Raw genomic sequence first — 13354 nt, forward strand, 5'->3', positions numbered from 1 at the left:
TTGTCTCAAGATAGAACAACACAAATACACAAGGAAATTTTTACAGTAACTTTATAACCATCCTTTTTCTTTTAAAAGCTAGAAGCTCAATTGATTCTTTCTTATCGGTCATTGTTAAACCTGTCTTTGTCTTGATGCTACTTTTCGACATAGGAAAGTATGTCGGACAAAAATATTCACCAAAAAATAAACATGTCTTTGCCAGCTTCAATAATGACAGAGGATTAAGTTTAGATGATGAAACAAAGGATTATGTTGACAGAAATACCGGAGGTCAAGTAAATTCGTTACATCGGGTCACACAACTCGGGTTATACTCACGGTGAAAATTTGCATATTTGAGCGGTCGAACTAAAAAAATCATTTCTCGAAAACGAAAATGTATTTTCACAAAAAAACTACACCAATGTTGAAGGCCTAAATGTAATAACATTTGGTCCTAAATGTAAATGATTCCTTCAAGCTAGAACTGTAAATTCGATTCCCGGGTTGATACACGCGAATGCGATAAACACAAAACCAAATAGGATGTTTTCTTTCTTTATTCCCTTTCCTATTCCTTGGGGCGTTATTATATAGAAACGATTTTGGAAACGAGCACGTGGCAATTAAAGGAATCAAAGGAAAGGTAAAAAACGAGTGACAAATTTTACTTTGTGTAACGACTACGAGCTAGATAACATAATCACAAAACAAGTTATTGCTTACCAACGTTCGCGGGTCTTGATTACTTTATCGAGGATTACAGTCTAACTTGTCTTCTATTCAAAAACGATCTTGGTCACACAGGGTCTTATCTTGAACTGAAACGCTTTCTATAATTTTCTGCCTAAAGAGAACTAATCACGTGGGCGTCAACCTAACCAAAAAATATTTCGCAGCTTTTCTCGGAAGCGGTAACACTTAGCTTCAACGGAAGCAGTAACACTAAATGTAATAAGTCTCCAATGTAAGCGTTTATCCACCAGTGCATTGTTGTTATAGCGGACATTCACACTGAGATGTTTATATGACAGCTGGCTCAGACTCTTAAGTAAAATAGATTTTGGAAAAAGACGATAACTTCATACTTGTGTCATCAGTGAGTTAACAAGTCATAAACCAAATCACAAACCTGGATAAGGGAGTCTGCTGACTATAAGGTCGGACAGTTTGCAGGCTCGGATATATATTTTTGAACCTGGGATATTGCATTTCTAGCCCTCTATGGCTTCACTCCATCTCAGTAATCAGTTCATGTACCATATTACCAGAAGTGGAAACTTTTGAGCTTTCGTTTTTCATTTATTTATTTATCCATTCATCTTCTCCCCTCACGGCGGGGAGAAGAGATAAAGACAAAACATGAAATAAAAAACTGAGATCGACCGTGGAATACATCTTCTCTCTTGACCAGGCTTATTCGTCTCGCTCCATAAAAACGCAACAAAAGAACCTGGCCAATATCCAGCCATCTTGACCTCACGCTTGGTCAATAACGCACATGAATATATTTCATGCAGACCCATACAAATTTGGCAAGGGAAGACAGTTAAAAAAATACACTTCCGAGCCCGGAATTTGTCTAACGTAGAGGTCAGTGGAGTTCCTTTTACTAAGAGTGGGATATGTAAGGTAAGGTTAAGGAAAGGAAGGATTGGAATACTGGAATACAACAAAAGAAAGTCTGTTTTGATATGAAGACGTCCCCGCATAAGGCCGCCATTTTTTCTTCGCGTTTCATAGATCGTACTACCTGTGAGCCCGAGTGGCCTATTTCCCGCGAAAAAATATTCTGAAAATAAACCGTTCTGTGAACCGTTCCGTTCATTGTCTCAGTATGAGAGTTGAATGTTCCAAGTAGCGGCTCCTGGTTGCACTAAATAGTCTAAGGCAATGATATAAAGAGAGGTATTAGTCAGCGTTCTCATTGTTTTGACGTCTGTCAAGTTTATGTCAAAAGCACATCAGTATAAGGATTTGTAGCCAATGCTTCTCGACCTACGTCTCTAGCGAATAAAAGACGCTGATCAATATTAGCGAGCCCGCAATGTGTTATGAATATCGGTCAGAGGATTCTTTGGTGCAACACCTGTCACTTAAACATCTCTACGTGAATGTCAGCTCTGACAACAATGCACCAGCGCAGTTAAACGATTGCATCTAAGGTTTATTACATTTAAGACTTTATTACATTTAGGACAGTTATTACATTTAGGCCTTACTCACCACACACCACAATTATTAGGACATATTGGGCTACAAAATGTGAAAGTAGGAATAAAAGCAAATTTTGGGTGACTTGCCGCAGTTTGTCTGATGTATGTTGACATTAGCTCCTAAAAAGGCGCTCGTAGACAGAATATCGATGTTGCTGTTTAAGGACGTTTAGCTCTGTGTTAATTAATTCAGTTTTCCATGTTACTCCAATATGAGAAGCGATAAGGTTTTGAGGTAAAGCCTAATAACCAAATCGACCTTAACAGAGTAGTGAGGATCGTGAAAAAACAAGGAGTTCCTACATCAACCAGCAAAAGTAGTGCATTGCAAAATCATTCATGCAGAACCGCAGCTCTGTTTATTTAGGTACAGAGTTCTGATTAATTATTATTACCTTTTTTTGAGCCGGGTTCTTGCAATGCATTTCAGTAGGGAACTCTATGATTTAGCTTATTATTTATTCATTTATCTAGTCTGTCTATCCATTTATCCATCAATCCATCCATTCATCCATTCACCTATCTATTAATTAATTAACTAATTCATTTGTTTTGAACCTGCTTGAATCCAAAACCAATCAAGCTTTGACCCCTGGTTGTTTTGTTTTTTAAAGTACATATCACGTGAGGGTACTCGAGAGATTACTGAAAATTGGTCTCATTCAGATTTCACGTGATCTATTAAGTATAAGTATTTTTTGAGGACATTTTCCAACTTGCTATTTCTGGCATTTTCATGTCAATCATCGAGTATTCACATTGAGGTTTAGCAAAAACATCTCAACTTTTATTTGAGTTCATTTTATTTTAGTCCGCCATATGAGCATTCCTACCTCTTTCGCGGCCCTAACTCAGAAAATTCGACCTAATAATGTATTACTTGGATAATTTTGATTAGTAAATAGAACTTGCTAAATGAAAGTTGGCCAACGAGAGCGAATGCAAATAATTTCTTCGTTGTTTATGAAAAGGAATACTTAACCAAAGCAATTTTAAAAATAAAAGTAAAATACCAAAAATGTTTCATTTGGAAAGGAAAAATAAAGAAATTTTCCTATAAACTCGGGATCTAATGGTGTTTCGATGACCCTTTCAAAGTATTTTGCTCGTACCGAATCAACGTCCCTTTGATTTCGTGTCTGCTTTCCAGGGATATCGATACTTATTTTGACCCACAAAAATATATATTTCAGTAGTAGAAGGGCTTTTACGTTTCTATATAGTGTCATCTGCACACGAGTGGTGTTAGAAGAATTCTCGCAAGTTCAGGAAACGCTTAACTGCGTCTTGAAAACATTTGAGAATTTTCCCAGCCCCCTCTCAACCAAGGACGGAAGGAAGTTTAACGGAATTAGATTATAACTAACTTTCAGAGTGACTTTTCTTTATGTAGAAAAAAAAATACTGAAGTGGTGTGTTGAGGGCAAGAATGAACTTTTTTTGAGAAAAATGTTCGTTGATATCACTTTCTAAACGTCGTTAGAAAGTTTAAATAGCAATAAATAGGAAGGCTTTCAGGTTGACGAGGTTTTTCTGGGAAATAAACGACAAACGACCAGTATTTTAGAGCTATTGATCTTCTTTAGTAGTATCTATTTGTCAGGTTACAGTTTTTACCTTCAGCTTTACTTGCCTTTCAGCTTGTAACCTAATTTTTTTTCGTTTAGCTAAAATCTTTCGTCCACTAGAACGTCGTCAGAATTCGAGAATGCAATAGAAACTCCTGTCCTTTATAGATTGTTTTAAGATAGGATACCATCATGTACGAGTTCACGACAGATCTTTGTCTGTAGCCATGTACGGCATGGAGAATAGTGATGAGATCCGAGTTACGATGCTTCAACGGTGTCTTCTTGAGCTCCCTGGGGATGTTTTCATTAAACTATGGAGAAACTAGGGTATTATTCCTCCGAAAGGCAACATTTCAAGCAAGGTTTCCCTTTTATAAATCACAAACATGCTTTCACCTAACTGCGTGAAATATCTTTTGCCTTTAAGCCACTAACACGTAGGCTTACTTTTAAGGTTTTTGCATTTACGGAACGCATTAATTCCTTCGTTCACTCAAGAATAAGTCTGAAGTATGATTACATTGTGGCAACATAATAACATTCTCGGACTTAGCGACGCAAGCAGAATTCACATTAATTTGGTTTCATGAAGCAGAACGTCCTAAAAGATCGATATATCATCACGCTGTTTATGTGGAGATGAAGACCTAACAGCACAGTAGGAATATGACATGATAAACATTGCAACAATTACAAAGAAGTAATGTTTTTCTTGGTGTCGTCTTGATACGATTGTGTTGCAGGTGCGAACCAAGCTTTCCTTAAAGCTACGCTAACTATTTCGGTATTTTTTCTTCATTACAGAGTTTATTTTAGGACTTAATTAAACTTCTTATCATGCAATTGACCCTTAAAGTCAACCGCTAAATATGGTTCTTATCTCGCTTGTGCCTTAGGATTTTATGAACTATTTCTTCTTCTCCTTGCTCAACAGACTTTGCAGCTTTTCTTGCATTTGTTTTTTATTCTTCTCCTCCTTCTGCAGCGGCGTATCCAAGACCGACGACGACATTTGCGTGAACTGTCTTTGCAAGTTGCTGAGAGGTGGAAAAGGAGAAAAGATGTTTGAACCAAATAAACTTTAAAATTACTCTACAGTTAAATTAAAAAATTCAGCAATTACAAAATTGAATTCCGCTTAGCTAGATCTTAAAAGGAAAGTGTGTTAAGACTGGCGGCATAAGGTTCTATTTACTAATGAGATTTATGTTCAACCAATGTAACAACAACAGTAACAATGTTTTCCCTCAAAACTCTTTCGAAAAGATATCTAAAAAGGCTGAGTTATTACTTAACAGGCTTCTTTTTCACCTTTGGGCTTAGGTTTGGCCTTGGGTGTGGGCTTGAGTGTGGCCTTGGGTGTGGGCTTGAGTGTGGCCTTCGGGGTAGGCTTGGGTATAACGTTGGGCGTGGCCTTGAGCGTGGCCTTGGGCGTGGCCTTGGACGTGGCCTTGGGCGTGGCCTTGGGCGTGGGCTTTGATGTGGCGTAGAGTGTAGGCTTGGGTGTGGTCTTTGGCGTAGGTTTGGGTGTAGCCTTAGGCGTTGACTTTGACGTGGGCTTGGGCGTGGGCTTTGGTGTGGGCTTGGGCCTCCCTGCACACTCTGCTTTGTACAAAAGGTTCGCCTGTTTTGCATCAATGGAACTTAATCCTTTTCGTTGGCCAATAGTAACCTGGAAAAAATGAAGAAAGTTTCTGTTAAAAAAAGGGAAACATAATTCTCATGGTCCCACAAGTTTGCAGATCTGTGGAGCTGGGTGTGTTCTCGTATGCCAATCTATCGGGCTTAGTATGGATAAGGCCTCGCTCATGTGCTGGTCACGTGATTCAGAGAACGTTCCCCGTGTGGTATATGTGCATATCCAAAAATGGTCATCCTGTCACTAATCTGTCAACTGAAGATCGCTTTCATATTCATTTCTCAAAAACTGCTGGTAACCTATGAGATATATACAATGAGAGAATATGAACAGGTTCCCTTGAGACTATAACCTGTGACAAGTTCTATTTTAAGAAGCAGTTTTCGCAGTTACACGGCGCATTTACTGAAGCCGAATGTGGCTGGAGTGCTCATTAATTCATTAATTGAATGTCAGGTAAGGAAAGCAAGAAACGGTTGTAAGAAATAACCACGCTTCTATTTTTCTATCCTGAGTAACGTACCCCTGATTTTTTAGCAACTATTGTAGGTTTTCCATTCCTACTGAAAGCTGTACTCCTATAATGCATTAGACTTCCATAGTCGTATGGTGTGCCGAGTGAATCGATTCTCCCTCTGCTGTATTTATAAAAATTAGATTCCATCCCTGTAATCGAATAAAATATACAGCCCGTTAGAAAAGAACTGCAGTTAAAGCGAGGCACAATTTTCATAGTTTTTGTGAAAGTAATATTTCAAACGACAATCCTTTTTGATGATGTAGCCAATCACGTCCACAGACCTTGAAGTCGGCCATTAGGTTGACTTGGAAACTTTCGCTGGCACTTGTTTTTCTAAGTCAAGTTTTATTCATTGACTCTTTGTAATCACGAATGTGCTTTTTTTTCTTCTTTTCGAAATCGTCACCTAAAACCAAAGTTGTTTTTAATTCAGTAAGCTCATTACATCTTTATTTACCGAGTTTGGACTCCAGCCTCTAGCATTAGGAGTTTACCAATAGTTACCTGAAACTATATTAGCACGATTAATCCTGATGAACTTATCTCTGTCAGGACGGGACTGCTCATGGTAAAATCCGATAGCGTGACCTGGAAAAATTTAGACATTTACATTTAGAGCGTAACTCTCATCATGGGATGGAAAGGAGTAAAATGGGGCGGAATGGAGTGGAATAGAATTGAATGGAATGGACTGGATTGGAATATAATGGAATGGAGTGGATTGAAGTGACAAGTGGTGGAATGGAGTGAAATGGAGTGGATTGGAGTGGATTGGAGTGATATGGAAAGGAGTGGAATGGAATGGAGTGGAATAGAGTGAAATGGCATATAACGGATTAAAATCGGCTGAAATGAAAGTGGGATGGAATAAAATGGAGTACAATGGAGTGGAATGAAATGGAATTGAGAAAATGGAGCGGAATGGAATGAAACAGAGTGGAATCGAGTGATATGGAATGAAGCGCTACGGAGTGGAACTGAGTAGAATGGAATGGAATAGAGTGAAACGGCATATAATGGATTGAAATAGGCTGAAACGAAAGTAGAATGAAGTAAAATGGAGTAGAATGAAATGGAATTGAGAAAAATGGAGTGGAATGGAAGTAGAATTGAGTGGAGTGAAGTGGAGTGGAATGGAGCGAAATGTGGTGACCTTGGATGGAAATAAAAAGAATGGAATGCATACAAATTAAAGATGCTTACATTTCTTTCTAGTTCTCTCTTGTAATTTCTGGTTGTAAGTCTCATATAACGTACCACTGTGTGTGAAATTACGTTTTCGACAGTTCGCCATCGGCTTGGACAAAATTTACCCATAGAACTACGGAAATATTTTTAATCAGGGACCTATACCGCCGCGTGTGAGCTTTTATTAAAAAAAAATTATTAAAAAAATTAAAAATCCCCGTAAGGGAGCTGCACGGGGTGGCGTACGTAGAGCCACGATGAGACTCCGCTAGATGCAAAATATAATAAGAAGCATGTGATCAACTGCTTATTGACTTAGTAAGGTCACGCCAGACGCGGAATATTTGGTTCTTAGTTATCACGCGTGGACCTCGCCGCGATCGATGCAAAAAAAGCCGAAGAATTTTGTTTTTTTAGTAAATGCTTCTCTTCGTTTCTCACACCATCAGTTTGTCAAATGATATTAGCGAAATTGTTAACACCCGGAAGACACCCTACATTTCTTTCTCTTGGAATTAAATCTTTGTAAATTTGATGCTGCTATTTGATAACAGTTCATAGAATAAGAGTCACCTATTTCATGAGAACAGATGCCCTTGTGCCAGCATCCTGGTGCGAGAAAAATATCTTGGCGCCTACCAATTCTTCCCACATATGATGCACATCTGTAATATAAACGGTTTTGATGAAAACTTTTTTCAACAGCTGCACGTTGTAAAATATATCGTTATCTACTTAAATTGATGACCGAAAATTAGGGATAATCATTATGGGATAATCTTAAACTGCGGCCTATCTGTTTGACCAAGCTTCTGCGTGTTTAACACAGCCTGGCCGACGTTTTAGATTTTCCCTCAACGACCAACCAAACATTCAAACACAACAACAACAGGGTGAATACAAACAAAAAGAAACCAAAACCATTTTGAAGTAATTGTTTCACTGATAAACAAGATAAATTATTCCAGGGTGGGTGGGAAGGGTGGGGAATGGGAAAGGAACATGTTGGCTACTTCATCCTTACAGGGAACACTTTAATGGTTGAAAAATGAACGATACGTTAATTATTCTTGATTTGATTGACATTTATAAGCGATTTCATTTATCTACACATAATCAAACATACATGTATGTGGCACGTATTTTATCGCTCCATATATGGCACTGTTGCACGTGCTTACAACGGGACTTTTAATGTGTGTCCTTTGGGAATAAGCCGGGAGCTATGTGAGGGAGTTAACCGAAGCGTTGTGGTAGGATCGTTAAATCAAGGGAATAATCGTGACATAACAAGGAGCGTGGAAAAGTTTTTTCACGTTTTCGACACAACACAATGAGCTAAGAAAATTATATCGGAAAGAAATAACTAACACCAATGACTACAGCAAAACCACCTAAAGCGAAAAATAAACAAAAACAAACCAGCAAACAAAAAGGAAACTGTACACTTACATAGAGGAACAGAAATTTATCATTTAATAACGCTTACCCTCTGCCATATCTGAAGAAAACGTAAGCTTTCTGACTAGGGCTTGTTCTTCTCTTAAACTGAATACAGGTTTTTGAGGTCCAGTCGGCCATCCCAGCTCTGATGGCAGACATCGCTCGAGAATAGCGACCTTCAAAAAAAAAAGGGATAAATCTAGTCTAATGACAATGTTTCCCCAGCTTTTTTATATCACATCTTAAAACGCACAGGAGTCCCATCCAGCTATAATCCATTGTTATTAAAACTAATTTTTGAGAAACACACTGATAAAGACAAGGCTTTTGCGATGATTTTTTTTTTCACATGATGAATTTACGTGGAGTCCATAAACTTAAAGATCTCATATATTTTTTTGAGTTATTGTGAAATATTCAATTAGACTATAGTTTCAGGACATACTATGAGCCAGACTTAGTGATAGGTTTACAATGTGACATGAACTAACTGAGGCTTGGAGAGATCTGATAGATGACGACTCCCTTAGGCCATAATTTGGATCTCGACGAGGCTCTTTTGTAGCGAGTCCCATCAATATCTAATCCTTCTTCTGCTCTTTCCCGCTGCTCCTCCGGAAGTAGCATGTCTCCTTCAAAAAGACTGGAGTTCCTCAAGCCAAAATTTTCTGAGGACAGGCAAGCATGAATCAGTTAGTGCCAAACTGTATTTTACAAAGTTGTGTTATATTCTTCTCACTGAAGTTTTTGCTTATCAATCTTCCCTCTTTACTGTTAAAATTGAATAAAAAATACAAGGAATCACCGCCAATTCCAGGCGTGGGGTTGGCCCAGGGATATGACGTTTTCGAAGCAGTTTTTGATAGATAGTATTACGAGCAGAAGTATGTTTAGTGAGACGTCTGCATGACGGCCAACCTCGATCTGATGTTCTGTGAAAACGATGAAATGGCAAACGTCTTAGACGAAGGACTCAGAAAAGAAAGGAAATAGCAAAATATCTAAAATTAATGGTTACTGTTAATTACAGTATGAGAAATGACAACCTTCTAAGACAAAAGATTCAGAGAAAGAGAGGAAATAGCAAAATATCTAAAATTGATGGCTATTGTTATTTACAATATATATGGTGAAGTTTTTACTCTGACAATGGAAAATCGCGACGGGTTCCTCCTTGGGAAACAAAGTGACAAAGAAAGTTTATTGTGAAATTCTGCTTCACTGGATCGATAAACATCACACTTGCTATCGTACTCAGAAAACCGAGAAGAAGGAAAATGGGGAATATAAGGAAGATATTCCAATATAGTATTTAAGCTGTCCACAGACTTCTGAATACCACAGTAACAGAGTGTTTTACATTTTATATCAGTTGTGCGGAACTAATTTAAGGCTCTTGAATATTATTACTTGAAGGAGCTCTATTGTTGCTGTTTCTTTTTCTTTACTAATTTTTTTTGAGAATGTCATCTAGCTTTAAATGAGTACGAACACTCACAAGGCACTCGATAACACCACTCAGCTTAAGGTAAGGCTATGTTTGGAAAGCCGGGGTTATGAATGGAGGAGAGCATTGTTCCTGTGTAGAAATTATGTATCCATTGCTCAGCACTGGAAATCTGAACTGAGAGGCGATGAGTTTCAAGCCAATCTTGCAATGTTGAATTTGAAGCTTTGTAATTGTTAAGTGCTTTGACCGATGAACGTGGACAGCGCCCTGAAAACGATGACTCGATGACATCAATACAGCAACAAAAACGAGAGTGGTGACTCACAGTGTATTTTGTATCTTAGGAGCCCAGAACGCTTTACTTTATGTAATTATTTTGTCACGAAAGGTACATTTAGGAAGGATGAACTCAGGATTGCTATTTTTATTTAACACAACAGGAGAAAAAATAGTTGAGTATCAGATCTATTATGTATCGATATGAACCACTTTTTGTCGAATGATTGCCCCAATATCCAACCTCGAGTAGCACTTATGACAGAAGTGACGGCAGTACCCTTACCCTAATACAACAGTATAGATATATTCATCTGGGTTTGAATGGTAGGCTGATTTCAGTGGAATAAAAAAAACAGAAGTTCTTCGGGTCAAGGTTGAAAGAAACAGTGACGGCAGTTTGTTAAGAGCTTGATGCAAATGGCTTAACAAAGGCAAATATTTAAGAAAAAAATGAAAATTCCAGTCACCATTCTGAAACTTTAGGCTTAAAAGCAGAGGAAAACAAAACTTGAATTTCTATTAGCTGGCTAATCATACCGAATTGAGCTTCCCTGGTGGACAAGGACCTATTTCAATTTAAGCACTTTTAGAGAGCCAATTCGACCCAAAATCTATTCAAAATAATGATGATAAATCATAATAATAAAAATAATGTTAACAATAACAATCTTATTTACAGTAACGATAATAATAATAATAATAATTATTATTATGATAGTAAACCGATATTAATAGAGCAAAGACATCTAGAAACTATCGTGATTTCAAGACAAATCGATTTTCTTTTAAATCCTTTAGTTTCGGTGTCTTATCTCATGCATGTGTGATAACTTTTCCAACTGCTCATTTTATTTCGAGGTGCTGATGTTAACTCAAACTCAAGAACTGGTATCTCTTTTATGTTCTTTCTTAGTCTATTTATCTTGAAATCATTTCTTTATATGAAGAGATACAACAAGGCTGAACTTTAACCTTGTTATTGCGTTTGATGAACAAAACATGTTGCAAACGAACGGAATCCAAAACTCGTTGAAAGGTTTACCGCAAATCAGTTTAAATTATTTCTGAAATCGATGCGTCAATTGCGATATGGTTTGTGGACTAGACACCAATCAAATAAAAGACACGTGTGGAAAACATTTCTTTTTGTGAAAAGGAAAGAAACATCAAGTTTGAGTGGCTGTTGCTACTTTGCACTCTAAAAAGAAGACAAGTACTGTGCCTTAAGGGCACCCATTTATCGCATTTAAAAGCCAGCTTTTGCATGATGAATGTAGATCGTGCTCTTGCTAGAGGTGTAAGTAATTATCTTAGCCTTTAGCGTGCTTAAATATTCTGAATCAATTCTACGAAACTTCAAATCATATAACACTGAAAGAATCAGCCGAAACTGGGACTTATCCGGAAAGTTCACGAGGCAATATAGGAGTATTTTTTCTTATCTTGTTTTTCTCACAATAATCATTAATTCTTACATCCTTTTAATGCCAGTGCGAAGAAGCAGAATCAAGTTATTCGATCTTCTACCTTTGGAATACTTACTTTAAGCTCAAAAATGCATTGAGCTTTTTACTAGTAAGATCAAGAAACAGTTTATAGGATTGTCTGAATATTCTATGCCACGCATGAAGTGTTGGAAATCCGTAAAAAAGCATCAGTAATATTGATAATGATAGAACCTGAGCAACTATCTATGAAAACAATGATTCATCAAATAAATTTGATTCTTCTTGCAATCTTTGTAATGTGGCCCATGATGAAATCTTTGTAGGTTCTAAGATTGACGATTATTACCTAAAGTTATGAAAAAACAAGCTGTTTTCAATGTTGAGTCTTGCCGTCAGGCAATTGGCAATAATCACGAATGCATATTACTATGTGATACAAACTTTGCCGGGTTATCCATCATTCGAATGGAAAATTTTCATTTAAAGCTTAATCTCACCGATTTTGAAGGTAATCTACGGTAAACCCAAAAGGAAAAATAGTCAAAGGCACCGATAAACAGTTCTATAACTTGAACAAACTCAAACTCATAAAGCAATTAAGCTTACCGTCAGGATTATGTACAGCGGCAAAGCCAGTGTTGATCAATAAAAGGACGCTAATGCACCTCATCTCCTGAAGACATAAATCTGACTCAGTTGACTTGAGCTCTGACTACTGCTAAACGAGATCTTTTCGTAAACGAAATGCAGCAAACACAATTTCAGAACTTTATAGTCATCCGAGCATTCAACATCAATTTATATCGGCTTGTCACGTATTGAGTCAATACTGATCTCTTTTAATTGCAACAAAAATGCATTTATTTAAAACTACTTATTCGCCTCACGTTTCAGTGTTGAAGTGATACGTCATTCAAAAGCATTCCGGAAAACAAATAAACATATCAAAAATGACTGATGATAAAAACGAGCTTGTCATGTCGGTTTGCTTAATAGTTCTCTAGTTGATCTTAAAGTCGTAAATAATGTCTATTCCCACAAATCATATAAGTTATATTTGAGCAGATTTTAATTCTGCCCATTTATAAAATTAATGTTTACATGTTTGACGTCTTTTTGGAGTCAACAAGTAGCCTTTTATGTTAGAGAAAGTGCAGAGTGGAGGTAGTTGGGCTCTAGCCAGCAGATTTGTTGGTCTGTCGATGAACACTTCAAAGCAATCGATGATCACAATCACCTTTCGATTAAATGTGTATCGGAAACATATCGGCATAGTTTTCCAAAACTGTTCTCTGTCAGGCCAATGAATAAAACAGAGAGCCTCAGATCCATAGCAATTATCCACGACGAGAATATCTTGACACACTTGAAAGGGACACTACAAATCAGTACGCTAAATCTTGGAATGCAACGTTCAAACGGAGTTTCATCAGAACCATAAAAAGTTATTGAAATCTATTTAATATTGTAGAACCAGGTCGTCGTGACAAATGTGGAGCTACATGCTCGAAAACTATCATAAAGACTTCATAGGATGGTAGACTAGTGTAAAAATGAGCTTTCTCAGGACAGTTAAAGTAATATTTGTCTCAGACTCGATGTATAAAGCTTGTAAGCA

The 13354-nt window shown here is 37.3% G+C and overlaps 1 protein-coding gene across 1 annotated transcript; it reads right to left on the reverse strand.

The window, feature by feature from the left end:
- Positions 1-4202: 4202 nt before the first annotated feature.
- On the reverse strand, positions 4203-12541 carry LOC131784289 (zinc metalloproteinase nas-15). The gene is made up of 8 exons (XM_059101088.2): positions 12343-12541; positions 9051-9227; positions 8606-8735; positions 7690-7781; positions 6433-6516; positions 5932-6074; positions 5081-5441; positions 4203-4806 (listed from the first exon to the last, which is right to left on the reverse strand). The coding sequence occupies exons 1-8, from the start codon at positions 12404-12406 to the stop codon at positions 4697-4699; spliced, it is 1161 nt and encodes a 386-aa protein (XP_058957071.2). The 5' UTR covers positions 12407-12541; the 3' UTR covers positions 4203-4696.
- Between the last annotated feature and the right edge of the window lie 813 nt (positions 12542-13354).

The sequence above is a fragment of the Pocillopora verrucosa genome, chromosome 14 (assembly GCF_036669915.1).
Source record: "Pocillopora verrucosa isolate sample1 chromosome 14, ASM3666991v2, whole genome shotgun sequence".
Classification (NCBI taxonomy): domain Eukaryota; kingdom Metazoa; phylum Cnidaria; class Anthozoa; order Scleractinia; family Pocilloporidae; genus Pocillopora; species Pocillopora verrucosa.

Bases quoted from the DNA above. Each gene is read 5' to 3' on its own strand.
- LOC131784289 (XM_059101088.2), bottom strand. From the start codon at position 12,406: ATGAGGTGCATTAGCGTCCTTTTATTGATCAACACTGGCTTTGCCGCT. The intron at 9,228-12,342 runs GTAAGCTTAATT...GCCTGTCCTCAG, and splicing joins CGCTGTACATAATCCTGACG to AAAATTTTGGCTTGAGGAAC. The intron at 6,517-7,689 runs GTGACTCTTATT...AAATTTTTCCAG, and splicing joins CATCTGTTCTCATGAAATAG to GTCACGCTATCGGATTTTAC.